Below are 15,724 nucleotides of genomic sequence, written 5' to 3' on the forward strand. Positions count from 1 at the left end.
CATATGTCGGAGCAAACGCCTCTGATGTGTTTTCACCAAAAATATGGTGGAAAATTTAAGTAGGCGGAGCTTAGGGTACTGAGAGGCTTTTGTAGAGCAGGTCCAAGTGGACTTGTGAAAAAGCTAGTCATTTGAACATACTGGGTGAGGGGCGTCGCCGGTCAAATTTACAGGTGGCGCTAGAGAGCAATTTTTGAAAGCCGAATTTCGAAGTCGGTGTCATCCGGCTATTTTCACCAAGCCTGACAAGCTTGCCAAATTTGGTGAGTTTTGGGATATGATACATACCCCCAATATGCCCCCAATGTTCAAAAATAAAAATCCAGAAGAAGAATAATAAGAACTCTAACAATTTCAATAGGTTCCTCTCGGTCATCGAAGTCGGTGTCATCCGGCTATTTTCACCAAGCCTGACAAGCTTGCCAAATTTGGTGAGTTTTGGGATATGATACATACCCCCAATGTTCAAAAATAAAAATCCAGAAGAAGAATAATAAGAACTCTAACAATTTCAATAGGTTCCTCTCGGTCAGACTTCGTCTGTCGCTCGGACCCTAATTAAAGCTGCAAGCAGCGTCGAACGGGTCCTCGCTCACCCACGCCGGTCGGGGAGCCGGCGAGACGTCGGCCCGCTCGGCGAGGCGCGGTCGGACTCGACTCGGGCCGCGACTTATAACGAGCACGACAAGTTTGGGGCAGATTCGACAAAGTCCAGTTTCGCCACTAGGTGGCGCATTAACTCGTGAACATATTCATGCATCACGTGTCCCTACGTGAAGTAAAAATAAATAAACAAAAACTCACGAAATCCGTGATTTAAAAGCCTCGTCCAGCTGTTTACTGACGTTAGTTATGTTAGAGCAGAGAGAGGGAGAGAGAGAAGAGAGAAAGAAGAGAGAGAAAAAGAGAGAGAGGAGAGAGAAAGAGAGAGAGAGAGAGTTCTTATTCCATTCTAAATAACGGGCTAGTCAAACACATTTGGGGCGGACTGAAGGAAGTCCAGTTGAGCCACTAGGTGGCGCTTTAACTACGTGAACATATTCATGCGTCGTGTGTCCCTACCGAAGTATAGATCACCTCATGTAAATTCAATGTAAAAAAAAAAAGTGATGAAAAAAAGCTGCCTTGTCTTGGAATCGAACACGCATCTCCAGGTGTCCAGACCAACACTTAACATGGTGAGCTATAAGCCAGCTGGTTTACAGGCAGCCGTAGGAGCTCACATTATTTTGGGCAGAAAAATTTGGTTATTTTACTTCTCAATAGGTGATCAATAGGTGTTCCTCCAAGAAATGTGCTTGTTTCTTCATGTGAATGTGTTCAGGCCTTGACTGGCATCACACATGATTTTTTGGGGAAGTATCGGATGAGTTTAAGCAATAGTTTTTAAAATAAAGAAATCACAGAAAGTACAAAATTATTGGCAGTAAAAAAACGTAAATCTTCTACCGACGAAAAGTCCGTTTTTTTTCACAGTGTTCATTATTCAAGTCTTGAGATTCTATAAAACTGATTTTTAGCCGATTCTGTTGGCGTTTTGTGGGAGAAATAATCGAAGGGGAAAAAGTGGAAAAGGGCCAAATCAAGCAAAAAACGCCAAAAAACGCCAAAAACGGCCAACTTTGGTGAATTATTGTAGCGCCCCCTACGGTTCAAATTGCACGAAATTTGCTGTGAATGTTTCAGGCTCCATTCTGCACATATCCTGAAAGTCTGTTATTTTTTTTTCCCAATAGTGTTGAAGTTATGAGCATTACAAAACAGGACACGCCCCTAAAATGTTCGTTGGGCCATAGATCCTTACCACAATAATATATTTGAAAGAAGATGATAGATCTGAGATGATATAGCTTCCATGATCATTATCTCCAATAGGTTTGGTTTGAATTGGACCCTGTATGTCAGAGCAAACGCCTCTGATGTGTTTTTCACCAAAAAAAATATGGCGGGAAATTTAAGTAGGCGGAGCTTAGGGTCCTGAGAGGCTTTTTTGTAGAGCAGGTCCAAGTGGACTTGGGAAAAATAAAAGCTAGTCATTTGACCATACTGGGTGAGGGGCGTCGCCGGTCAAACTCCCAGGTGGCGCTAGAGAGCAATTTTTGAAAGCCGAATTTCGAGGTCGGTGTCATCCGGCTATTTTCACCAAGCCTGACAAGCTTGCCAAATTTGGTGAGTTTTGGGATATGATACATACCCCCAATATGCGCCCAATGTTCAAAAATAAAAAAGTGGAATAATAATACCCCTAACAATTTCAATAGGTTCCTCTCGGTCAGACTTCGTCTGTCGCTCGGACCCTAATAATACCCCTAACAATTTCAATAGGTTCCTCTCGGTCAGACTTCGTCTGTCGCTCGGACCCTAATTAAAGCTGCAAGCAGCGTCGAACGGGTCCTCGCTCACCCGCGCCGGTCGGGGGAGCCGGCGCCGGGACGCCGGCCGAGGACGCGGGCGCGCCGGTCGGACTCGACTCGGGCCGCGACTTATAACGAGCACGACAAGTTTGGGGCAGATTCGACAAAGTCCAGTTTCGCCACTAGGTGGCGCTTTAACTACGTGAACATATTCATGTGTCACGTGTCCCTACATGAAGTAAAAATAAATAAACAAAAACTCACGAAATCCGTGATTTAAAAGCCTCGTCCAGCTGTTTACTGACGTTAGTTATGTTAGAGTAGAGAGAGGGAGAGAGAAGAGAGAAAGAAGAGAGAAAAAGAGAGAGAGAGAGAGAGAGAGAGAGAGTTCTTATTCCATTTTAAATAACGGGCTAGTCTAGGATTTGCGTGGCCAGACTGAAAAAAAATCATAATGCCTATCTGGTATTGTTCAGCGGGCCGGGCCAAATGTGGAGGCGGGCCTTAGTTTGAGGACCACTGCTCTTGGCTGTCTATCAATATAGCTCATTTTGAAAATGACGTAAGAGGGCAATACGGATCCGTATCAGACCAGCGAGGAGGGCAGTAGAGAGAGGGAGAGAGAGGAGAGAGAAGAGAGAGGAGACAGAGAGAGGAGACAGAGAGAAGAGAGAGAAAAAGAGAGAGAGAGAGAGAGAGAGAGAGAGAGAGAGAAAAGAGAGAGAGTTCTTATTCCATTCTAAATAACGGGCTAGTCAAACAAATTTGGGGCGGACTGAAGGAAGTCCAGTTGAGCCACTAGGTGGCGCTTTAACTACGTGAACATATTCATGCGTCGTGTGTCCCTACGTGAAGTAGAGATCACGTCATGTAAATTCAATGTAAAAAAAAAAATGATGAAAAAAAGCTACCTTGTCTTAGAATCAAACACACATCTCCAGGTGTCCAGACCAACACTTAACATGGTGAGCTATGAGCCAGCTGGTTTACAGGCAGCCGTAGGAGCTCACATTATTTTGGGCAGAAAAATGTGGTTATTTTACTTCTCAATAGGTGATCAATAGGTGTTCCTCCAAGAAATGTGCTTGTTTCTTCGTGTGAATGTGTTCAGGCCTTGACTGGCATCACACATGATTTTTTGGGGAAGTATTGGATGAGTTTAAGCAATAGTTTTTAACATAAAGAAATCACAGAAAGTAAAAAATTATTGGCAGTAAAAAAACGTAAATTTTCTACCGACGAAAAGTCCGTTTTTTTTCACAGTGTTCATTATTCAAGTCTTGAGATTCTATAAAACTGATTTTTAGCCGATTCTGTTGGCGTTTTGTGGGAGAAATAATCGATGGGGAAAAAGTGGAAAAGGGCCAAATCAAGCGAAAAACGGCCAAAAACGCCAAAAACGGCCAACTTTGGTGAATTATTGTAGCGCCCCCTACGGTTCAAATTGCACGAAATTTGCTGTGAATGTTTCAGGCTCCCTTCTGCATATATCCTGACAGTCTGTTATTTTTTTCTCCCAATAGTGTTGAAGTTATGAGCATTACAAAACAGGACACGCCCCTAAAATGTTCGTTCGGCCATAGATGCTTACCACAATAATATATTTGAAAAAAGATGATAGATCATAGATGATATAGCTTCCATGATCATTATCTCCAATAGGTTTGGTATGAATTGGACACCGTCTGTCGGAGCAAACGCCTCTGATGTGTTTTTCACCCAAAAAAATATGGCGGAAAATTTAAGTAGGCGGAGCTTAGGGTCCTGAGAGGCTTTTTTGTAGAGAAGGTCCAAGTGGACTTGGGAAAAATAAAAGCTAGTCATTTGACCATACTGGGTGAGGGGCGTCGCCGGTCAAAATTCCAGGTGGCGCTAGAGAGCAATTTTTGAAAGCCGAATTTCGAGGTCGGTGTCCATCGTCTAGTTTCACCAATCCTGACAAGCTTGCCAAATTTGGTGAGTTTTGGGATATGATGCGTACCCCCAATATGCGGTCAAAGAGTAAAAATAAAAAGCGGAATAATAATTAAAGCTGCAAGCAGCGTCGAACGGGTCCTCGCTCACCCACGCCGGTCGGGGGAGCCGGCGGGATGCCGGCCCGCTCGGCCGAGGGCGCGCCGGTCGGACTCGACTCGGGCCGCGACTTATAACGAGCACAAGTTTGGGGCAGATTCGACAAAGTCCAGTTTCGCCACTAGGTGGCGCTTTAACTACGTGAACATATTCATGCATCACGTGTCCCTACGTGAAGTAGAGATCACGTCATGTAAATTCAATGTAAAAAAAAAAGTGATGAAAAAAAGGTGCCTTGCCTTGGAATCGAACACGCATCTCCAGGTGTCCAGACCAACACTTATCATGGTAAGCTATAAGCCAGTTGGTTTACAGGCAGCCGTAGGAGTTCACATTATTTTGGGCAGAAAAATTTGGTTATTTTACTTCTCAATAGGTGATCAATAGGTGTTCCTGGAAGAAATGTGCTTGTTTCTTCGTGTGAATGTGTTCAGGCCTTGACTGGCATCACACATGATTTTTTGCGTTAGTATTGGATGAGTTTAAGTAATAGTTTTAACATAAAGAAATCACAGAAAGTAAAAAATTATTGGCAGTAAAAAACCGAAAATTTCCTACCGACGAAAAGTCCGTTTTTTTTCACAGTGTTCATTATTCAAGTCTTGAGATTCTATAAAACTGATTTTTAGCCGATTCTGTTGGCGTTTTGTGGGAGAAATAATCGATGGGGGAAAAGTGGAAAAGGGCCAAATCAAGCAAAAAACGCCAAAAAACGCCAAAAACGGCCAACTTTGGTGAATTTTTGTAGCGCCCCCTACGGTTTGAATTGCACGAAATTTGCTGTGAATGTTCCAGGCTCCCTTCTGCACATATCCTGACAGTCTGTTATTTTTTTTTCCCAATAGTGTTGAAGTTATGAGCATTACAAAACAGGACACGCCCCTAAAATGTTCGCTGGGCCATAGATCCTTACCAGAATGATATATTTGAAATAAGATGATAGATCTTAGATGATATAGCTTCCATGATCATTATCTCCAATAGGTTTGGTTTGAATTGGACCCCGTATGTCGGCGCAAACGCCTCTGATGTGTTTTTCACCAAAAAAAATATGGTGGAAAATTTAAGTAGGCGGAGCTTAGGGTACTGAGAGGCTTTTTTGTAGAGCAGGTCCAAGTGGACTTGTGAAAAAAAAAGCTAGTCATTTGAACATACTGGGTGAGGGGCGTCGCCGGTCAAATTTCCAGGTGGCGCTAGAGAGCAATTTTTGAAAGCCGAATTTCGAGGTCCATGTCATCTGGCTATTTTCACCAAGCCTGACAAGCTTGCCAAATTTGGTGAGTTTTGGGATATGATACATACCCCCAATATGCGCCCAATGTTCAAAAATAAAAAAGTGGATTTCAATAGGTTCCTCTCGGTCAGACTTCGTCTGTCGCTCGGACCCTAATAATTCCCCTAACAATTTCAATAGGTTCCTCTCGGTCAGACTTCGTCTGTCGCTCGGACCCTAATAATAAGAACTCTAACAATTTCAATAGGTTCCTCTCGGTCAGACTTCGTCTGTCGCTCGGACCCTAATAATAAAACCTGCGTTAACGCGCGATAAAATAATTGTCGGCGTTCATTAATTGATGCGTTAACGCAAGATTAACGCGTTAACGTGCCCAGCCCTAGTTTTAATGTGAACTCCACTTCACAAGGTTTCCTGCAGCTGGTAGCAGACCTGACCCTCTGGCCCCTGACTGACCCTTTTTCCCATGACCCTTTTGCCCTTGACCCTTTGGCCCCCTGACCATGTGGCCCCTGACCCTTTGACCCTTGACCCTTTGGGCCTCTGACCATTTGGCTTCTGACCCTTTGGCCCCTGACACTTTGGCCCCTGAACCTTGGGCCCCTGACCCTTTGGCCCCTGATACTTTGGCCCCTGACCCTTGGCCCCTGACCCTTTGGCCCCTGACCCTGTGGCCCCTGGCTCTGTGGCCCCTGACCCTGTGGCCCCTGGCTCTGTCCCATAGGCCTGTTCAGTAATCCATCAGCAGCATGAAGCCAGACAAGTTGTCCATGTCGTGCTTGTAGAGGACGACATGCAACGAGGCAGCTGATGTGAAGTGGAACATGTCACCAGGAAATGAAACACTTGATGGATCAATACGTAGATCCATCAAACAGTTATTGATTAAACATGAAGGTGCTACACTAGCAGCAGACAGTGAACCCACCTCAGAGTCTCCAGGCTACAACGTGGACTCTCCAGAAAACCAGTCAGCAGCTTCACTCCTGAATCCTGCAGCTGGTTGAAGCTCAGATCCAGTTCTCTGAGACTGGAGGGGTTTGACTTCAGAGCTGATCCCAGAGAAGAACAGCCTTCCTCTGTGATCCCACAGTCTGACAGTCTGTAAACACACAAAACAACACACAGAGTTTATTATATCAACACACAATGAATCATTATTGACATCATGAACACGAGTGGCTTTCACTTTGGTTTCATCTTCTTCTGTAAACAGACATTTAGTTAAAATCCCGTCAGTGAAAGAAGAAGAAAAGATGACAGAAACAATCTGTTCATCATCCAATCAGATGAGTTCATGTTTGAATGTGAACTCCACTTCACAAGGTTTCCTGCAGCTGGTAGCAGACGTGTAGAAGCAGCTTACGGCCAGAGGATTCATGACTTCAGAGAGAAGATGAACCTGATCACAAGGATCACAAGTTTCATTTCAACACTTATTTCATTTAAATGGATAAATGTTTGGTTCTTTATGTGTGAATAAATAACTCTTTTTATGAGGAACATTGACTCACTCAAATATATATATATCTAATATTAATAAAGTATGGTACATATAGTATACTCATCAATACTCTCTGTGTCTCTCTCAGTTACATTCTGTAGGTGAAGGACAGGGGGCCCCTGACCCTGTGGCCCCTGACCCTTTGGCCCCTGACCCTTTGGCCCTTGACCCTTTGGGCCTCTGACCATTTGGCCTCTGAACCTTTGGCCCCTGACCATTTGGCCCCTGACCCATTGGGCCTCTGACCATTTGGCCCCTGACCCTTTTAGCCCCTGAGCCTGTGGCCCCTGACCCTGTGGCCCCTGACCATGTGACCCCTGACCCTTTGGCCCCTGACCATGTGGCCCCTGACCCTGTGGCCCCTGACCCTGTGGCCCCTGACCCTTTGGCCCCTGACCATGTGACCCCTGACCCTTTGGACCCTGACCTTGTGGCCCCTGACCCTGTGGCCCTGACCCGTGGCCCCTGACCCTTTGGCCCCTGACCATGTGACCCCTGACCCTTGGCCCCTGACCCTGTGGCCCCTGACCCTCTGACCCTTTGGCCCCTGACCCTGTGGCCCCTGGCTCTGTCCCATAGGCCTGTTCAGTAATCCATCAGCAGCATGAAGCCAGACAAGTGTCATGATTGTATATCAGGTATAATTAAAATCCTTGAAGTCCAGTTAGAGAGAGTTTCCTCACTAAAGGTCAGAACATCAATGTCAGATATGCGCTCTATGATTTTGTGCCGTATGCATTGAAGTAGCCAACAGTTGTATTAACGTGTGTATGTAGTAAACAACTGACTGTCAAGTTAAATGAAGAAAACTAAACTGAATAACATCTACAACATATTTATTATTAACATTTTTCAATTGAACTCTATTTATTATGAATAATCCTCTAATAATCCTCTAATAATAAATACATTATCTTCTCTTATTTAAAGTGAAATAAATGTCGGATTTAAAACAGAAAGCTTTTGAAAAATGTGACTTCAAATAAAGGACTTCATTTTATAAAATATTTCACTGAATTGTCCTGCAGCTTTAAATTCAGTTTCTTCAGGCGTCAAGCGATGTCAATCAAAAGAGCCAAGATATTATATTCTTGTTCTCTGAAAGGAGAAATGTGTGTGCAGGGACTCCATCTGGTTATGAAACCATTTGTTTCAGCTCATTTCTCTCTGTTCACATCAGTGATCATCAGTTAATTCATGTTACATTAAGATCATATTGGGCTCTTATCTTTATTTATAATTCAGTGAACCCACCTCAGAGTCTCTAGTCTACAACGTGGACTCTCCAGAAAACCAGTCAGCAGCTTCACTCCTGAATCCTGCAGCTGGTTTCCACTCAGATTCAGTTCTCTGAGACTGGAGGGGTTTGACTTCAGAGCTGATCCCAGAGAAGAACAGCCTTCCTCTGAGATCTCACAGTGTGACAGTCTGTAAACACACAAAACAACACACAGAGTTTATTATATCAAGACACAATGAATCATTATTGACATCATGAACACGAGTGGCTTTCACTTTGGTTTCATCTTCTTCTGTAAACAGACATTTAGTTAAAATCACGTCAGTGAAAGAAGAAGAAAAGATGACAGAAACAATCTGTTCATCATCCAATCAGATGAGTTCATGTTTTAATGTGAACTCCACTTCACAAGGTTTCCTGCAGCTGGTAGCAGACCTGACCCTCTGGCCCCTGACCCTTTGGCCCCTGACCTCGTGGCCCCTGACCCTTTTGCCCCTGACCCGTTATGCCCCTGACCCTCTGGCCCCTGACACTGTGGCCCCTGACCCGTTATGCCCCTGACCCCTTGGCCCCTGAAACTTTGACCTCTGGCCCTTTGGCTCCTGGCTCTGTGGCCCCTGACTCTTTGGCCCCTGACCCTGTGGCCCCTGACCCTTTGGCCCCTGACCCTTGGCCCCTGACCCTCTGGCCATGTGACCCATGACCCTATAGCCCCTGACCATGTGGCCCCTGACCCTTTGGCCCCTGACCCTTGGCCCCTGACCCTGTGGCCCCTGGCTCTGTCCCATAGGCCTGTTCAGTAATCCATCAGCAGCATGAAGCCAGACAAGTGTCATGATTGTATATCAGGTATAATTAAAATCCTTGAGGTCCAGTTAGAGAGAGTTTCCTCACTAAAGGTCAGAACATCAATGTCAGATATGCGCTCTATGATTTTGTGCCATATGCATTGAAGTAGCCAACAGTTGTATTAACGTGTGTATGTAGTAAACAACTGACTGTCAAGTTAAATGAAGAAAACTAAACTGAATAACATCTACAACATATTTATTATTACAGATTTCCAACTGAACTGGATTAATTATGAATAATACATACTCTAATAATAAATACATTATCTTCTCTTATTTAAAATAAAATAAAGGTTGGATTTAAAACGGAAAGCTTTTGAAAAATGTGACTTTAAATAAAAGACTTCATTTTATAAAAAAATATTGAACTGAATTGTCCTGCAGCTTTAAATTCAGTTTCTTCAGGCGTCAAGCGATGTCAATCAAAAGAGCCAAGATATTATATTCTTGTTCTCTGAAAGGAGAAATGTGTGTGCAGGGACTCCATCTGGTTATGAAACCATTTGTTTCAGCTCATTTCTCTCTGTTCACATCAGTGATCATCAGTTAATTCATGTTACATTAAGATCATATTGGGCTCTTATCTTTATTTATAATTCAGTGAACCCACCTCAGAGTCTCCAGGCTACAACGTGGACTCTCCAGAAAACCAGTCAGCAGCTTCACTCCTGAATCCTGCAGCTGGTTGTCTCTCAGATCCAGTTCTCTGAGACTGGAGGGGTTTGACTTCAGAGCTGATCCCAGAGAAGAACAGCCTTCCTCTGTGATCCTACAGCCTGACAGTCTGTAAACACACAAAACAACACACAGAGTTTATTATATCAACACACAATGAATCATTATTGACATCATGAACACGAGTGGCTTTCACTTTGGTTTCATCTTCTTCTGTAAACAGACATTTAGTTAAAATCCCGTCAGTGAAAGAAGAAGAAAAGATGACAGAAACAATCTGTTCATCATCCAATCAGATGAGTTCATGTTTTAATGTGAACTCCACTTCACAAGGTTTCCTGCAGCTGGTAGCAGACGTGTAGAAGCAGCTTACGGCCGGAGGATTCATGACTTCAGAGAGAAGATGAACCTGATCACAAGGATCACAACAAGTTTCATTTCAACACTTATTTCATTTAAATGGATAAATGTTTGGTTCTTTATGTGTGAATAAATAACTCTTTTTATGAGGAACATTGACTCACTCAAGTATATATATATATATATTAGGGCTGGGCAACGATTACAAATTTTAATCGCGATTAATCGCATGATTTCCCAGATTAATCACGATTAATCGCATCTGTATACGCAAAATCCAATAATTAATTCAAAAGTAGTGTATAGCTCACTTCTATTTTAAATGTTCTGCCATATGAATGAAAGTGCCATAACATGTGTTGTCCCTGTTAGAGACACCAGAAAACACTTTCAGTGCAGTTTGTCAATTCCTAGAACTTGACACTTATTTTAAATGTACTGCCATAAAGTGAAAAAGTGCTGAGATTAAGAATCTCTCTTGTTCTGCATGTTTTGTGATATACATGCCTAAAAGGTGCCTAATATTTCTAGACTGAAATAATATCGGCATTATAATTATTATAACTATGAGGATTTTTTTGTTGCCTATTTAGTGGAGCCCCTCAGGACGTGGTGCCCTCCGCACAGCGCGTAGTGCGCTATGGGAGCGGCGGCGCTGGTCGTAGTTTATAGCACAAACAACAATGAACTAGTGGAGGCGGCAAGGAGCTCCGTGTTGCCAGATTGGAAATGGTGAAGTATCGTACCAAAGGCTCAAAATGGTTGTATTTGGAGGATAATTATCGTGTATCTGGCAACCCTGAGATCGGTCGACCAATGACTGTTCTCTATTCTGTCAGCTCACGGAAGAAGGTGGAACGTAAGGGAGATACCATTTCCACAACTTGTAAGGGGTAAATACTAGTTTATGAAAACCCAGAGAAACACAAATATCCGACGAAGCAAAATCCCGACGTTTTTGGAATCCCTGCCGGACGCATTTGTTAGGTCTCAAAAGCAGGACATGTCCGGGGAAAAGAGGACGTCTGGTCACCCGATGTCCAGTCGTCCCCATGAGAGCAACAGCACGTTGTGAAGCTGTCGCTTTGCAGTCCTCTCCTTTTCATACAACTCGTGTATTCTCCGTGTGACGTGTGTCTTGAGGGCGTCTCATACCTGCCGTCATTTGTTGAGATTCTCTAAATGTTTCTCAGACCGACGTCTTCCACAAGACTAACCGGCCTGCAGTCTGTAGCTCTCCACTTCGCTGTGGCCTTGGTGAGCTTCTCTTGGTTGATCTCCTCCCTGCAGCGTCGTCACCGAAGCCTCGCTCCACTGTGTGTTTGTTGTATGATTCGCTGCATCAACGGTGTGTTTAGCATTTAAATGATATTTAAGACTGGAAGTACTCCGGTGATAAGAAGATTCATCTTGGCAGTGGTTACATATGACTTTGTTTCTGTCGACTCCGCCGTCTTTAAGAACTTTAAATTGAAAAGCAACAAACTTTTACAATAATAAAATAAATAATAAAACCTGCGTTAACGCGCGATAAAATAATTGTCGGCGTTCATTAATTGATGCGTTAACGCAAGATTAACGCGTTAACGTGCCCAGCCCTAGTTTTAATGTGAACTCCACTTCACAAGGTTTCCTGCAGCTGGTAGCAGACCTGACCCTCTGGCCCCTGACCCCTTGACCTCTGACCCTTTGGCCCCTGACCCTGTGGCCCTTGACCCTTTGGGCCTCTGACCATGTGGCTTCTGACCCTCTGGCCCCTGACCCCTTGACCTCTGACCCTTTTTCCCATGACCCTTTTGCCCTTGACCCTTTGGCCCCCTGACCATGTGGCCCCTGACCCTTTGACCCTTGACCCTTTGGGCCTCTGACCATTTGGCTTCTGACCCTTTGGCCCCTGAACCTTGGCCCCTGACCCTTTGGCCCCTGACACTTTGGCCCCTGACCCTTTGGGCCCCTGACCCTTTGGCCCCTGACCATGTGGCCCCTGGCTATGTGGCCCCTGACCCTGTGGCCCCTGGCCCTGTCCCATAGGCCTGTTCAGTAATCCATCAGCAGCATGAGGCCAGACAAGTTGTCCATGTCGTGCTTGTAGAGGATGACATGCAACGAGGCAGCTGATGTGAAGTGGAACATGTCACCAGGAAATGAAACACTTGATGGATCAATACGTAGATCCATCAAACAGTTATTGATTAAACATGAAGGTGCTACACTAGCAGCAGACAGTGAACCCACCTCAGAGTCTCCAGGCTACAACGTGGACTCTCCAGAAAACCAGTCAGCAGCTTCACTCCTGAATCCTGCAGCTGGTTGTACCTCAGATCCAGTTCTCTGAGACTGGAGGGGTTTGACTTCAGAGCTGATCCCAGAGAAGAACAGCCTTCCTCTGTGATCCCACAGCTGAACAGTCTGTAAACACACAAAACAACACACAGAGTTTATTATATCAACACACAATGAATCATTATTGACATCATGAACACGAGTGGCTTTCACTTTGGTTTCATCTTCTTCTGTAAACAGACATTTAGTTAAAATCACGTCAGTGAAAGAAGAAGAAAAGATGACAGAAACAATCTGTTCATCATCCAATCAGATGAGTTCATGTTTTAATGTGAACTCCACTTCACAAGGTTTCCTGCAGCTGGTAGCAGACGTGTAGAAGCAGCTTACGGCCGGAGGATTCATGACTTCAGAGAAGATGAACCTGATCACAAGGATCACAACAAGTTTCATTTCAACACTTATTTCATTTAAATGGATAAATGTTTGGTTCTTTATGTGTGAATAAATAACTATTTTTATGAGGAACATTGACTCACTCAAATATATATATATCTAATATTAATAAAGTATGGTACATATACAGGACTGTCTCAGAAAATTAGAATATTGAGATGAAGTTCTTTATTTTCTGTAATGCAATTAAAAAAACAAAAATGTCATGCATTCTGGATTCATTACAAATCAACTGAAATATTGCAAGCCTTTTATTCTGATTCATTGCTGATTATGGCTTACAGCTTAAGAAAACTCAAATATCCTATCTCTAAATATTAGAATATCATTAAAAAGTATACTAGTAGGGTATTAAACAAATCACTTGAATTGTCTAATTAACTCGAAACACCTGCAAGGGTTTCCTGAGCCTTGACGAACACTCAGCTGTTATAAATCTTTTTTTTTACTTGGTCTGAGGAAATATTAAAATTTTATGAGATAGGATTTTAGAGTTTTCTTAAGCTGTAATCCATAATCAGCAATATTAAAAGAATAAAAGGCTTGCAATATTTCAGTTGATTTGTAATGAATCAGAATGCATGATATTTTTGTTTTTTTAATTGCATTACAGAAAATAAAGAACTTCATCACAATATTCTAATTTTCTGAGACAGTCCTGTAGTATACTCATCAATACTCTCTGTGTCTCTCTCAGTTACATTCTCTAGGTGAAGGACAGGGGGCCCCTGACCCTGTGGTCCCTTTTGCCCCTGACCATGTGGCCGCTGACGCTTTGGCCCCTGACCCTGTGGCCCCTGACCCTGTGGCCCCTGGCTCTGTCCCATAGGCCTGTTCAGTAATCCATCAGCAGCATGAAGCCAGACAAGTGTCATGATTGTATATCAGGTATAATTAAAATCCTTGAGGTCCAGTTAGAGAGTTTCCTCACTAAAGGTCAGAACATCAATGTCAGATATGCGCTCTATGATTTTGTGCCATATGCATTGAAGTAGCCAACAGTTGTATTAACGTGTGTATGTAGTAAACAACTGACTGTCAAGTTAAAGTGTCACACCGCGGGGAGGTTTGTCTTGTCTTGGGTTTCTGTCTCGTAACTTCCTGTTTTATTTTGAAGGCTAACTCCCCCTCTCGTTTCAGGTCACTTGCTCTTCCTCATGTGTCACCGGTGTGATGGTCCCCCCTGACCCCTGATGGTCTCCCCTGACCCCTGACGGTCCCCCTGACCCCTGATGGTCTCCACCTGACCCCTGACGGTCTCCCCTGACCCCTGATGGTCCCCCCTGACCCCTGATGGTCTCCACCTGTTCCCCAGGACCCTCATGTGCTCATAGTCTGCGTCTCCCCTTTGTCTGGGGCCAAAGTGTTTGGCCCTTGGCCCTCAGCCCTTTGCCACAGCCAGAGTCACGGTTTCCCTGAGTATCTTCACTCCATGTGAGTTGTTTTCTGTTTCCTCCTTGAGAGAGACTTTTCCTTTGTAAAGTTTCTAGTTTAGCTTAGCTTTGTTTTATTTGTCAGCCGTTTTGCTGTCCTCCCGTTTGGAGAGACTTTGTGTTTTAGATTAGCCCGAGTATATTTAGTGAGCTCTTTTCCAGAGCCCTTTTATTTGTCACTCCTCAAAGAGGTTCGGATTTCAATAAAGTGGGCTTATACATTCTCTCCTCTGCATCTGAGTCCTCATCTTAGTCCAGGCCGGACATAAATAAAGAGAACTAAATATAATAACATCTACAACATATTTATTATTACAGATTTTCAACTGAACTCGATAAATTATGAATAATAAATACTCTAATAAGAAATACATTATCTTCTCATATTTAAAGTAAAATAAAGGCCGATTTAAAACAAATCTTTTGAAAAATGTGATTTAAAATAATGGACTTAATTTTACAATAAAATATTGAACTGAATTGTCCTGCAGCTTTAAATTCAGTTTCTTCAGGCGTCAAGCGATGTCAATCAAAAGAGCCAAGATATTATATTCTTGTTCTCTGAAAGGAGAAATGTGTGCAGGGACTCCATCTGGTTATGAAACCATTTGTTTCAGCTCATTTCTCTCTGTTCACATCAGTGATCATCAGTTAATTCATGTTACATTAAGATCATATTGGGCTCTTATCTTTATTTATAATTCAGTGAACCCACCTCAGAGTCTCCAGTCTACAATGTGGACTCTCCAGAAAACCAGTCAGCAGCTTCACTCCTGAATCCTGCAGCTGGTTGAAGCTCAGATCCAGTTCTCTGAGACTGGAGGGGTTTGACTTCAGAGCTGATCCCAGAGAAGAACAGCCTTCCTCTGTGATCCCACAGCCTGACAGACTGTAAACACACAAAACAACACACAGAGTTTATTATATCAACACACAATGAATCATTATTGACATCATGAACACGAGTGGCTTTCACTTTGGTTTCATCTTCTTCTGTAAACAGACATTTAGTTAAAATCACGTCAGTGAAAGAAGAAGAAAAGATGACAGAAACAATCTGTTCATCATCCAATCAGATGAGTTCATGTTTTAATGTGAACTCCACTTCACAAGGTTTCCTGCAGCTGGTAGCAGACGTGTAGAAGCAGCTTACGGCCGGAGGATTCATGACTTCAGAGAGAAGATGAACCTGATCACAAGGATCACAACAAGTTTCATTTCAACACTTATTTCATTTAAATGGATAAATGTTTGGTTCTTG

General features: G+C 43.4%; 2 protein-coding genes across 2 annotated transcripts in view; one reads left to right on the forward strand and one right to left on the reverse strand.

Moving 5' to 3' along the window:
* The window catches only part of LOC130196675 (protein NLRC5-like), a 1,158,129-nt gene that overhangs the window by 560,530 nt on the left and 581,875 nt on the right, over nucleotides 1–15,724 (reverse strand). Inside the window, 4 exon segments of the mRNA XM_056418994.1 lie at nucleotides 6,590–6,763; nucleotides 9,867–10,040; nucleotides 12,527–12,700; nucleotides 15,179–15,352. Coding sequence (XP_056274969.1) covers nucleotides 6,590–6,763; nucleotides 9,867–10,040; nucleotides 12,527–12,700; nucleotides 15,179–15,352 — 696 coding nt within the window.
* LOC130196679 (NACHT, LRR and PYD domains-containing protein 12-like) overlaps nucleotides 1–15,724 on the forward strand; it is a 373,575-nt gene that overhangs the window by 144,721 nt on the left and 213,130 nt on the right.

The sequence above is a fragment of the Pseudoliparis swirei genome, chromosome 7 (assembly GCF_029220125.1).
Source record: "Pseudoliparis swirei isolate HS2019 ecotype Mariana Trench chromosome 7, NWPU_hadal_v1, whole genome shotgun sequence".
Lineage (NCBI taxonomy): Eukaryota > Metazoa > Chordata > Actinopteri > Perciformes > Liparidae > Pseudoliparis > Pseudoliparis swirei.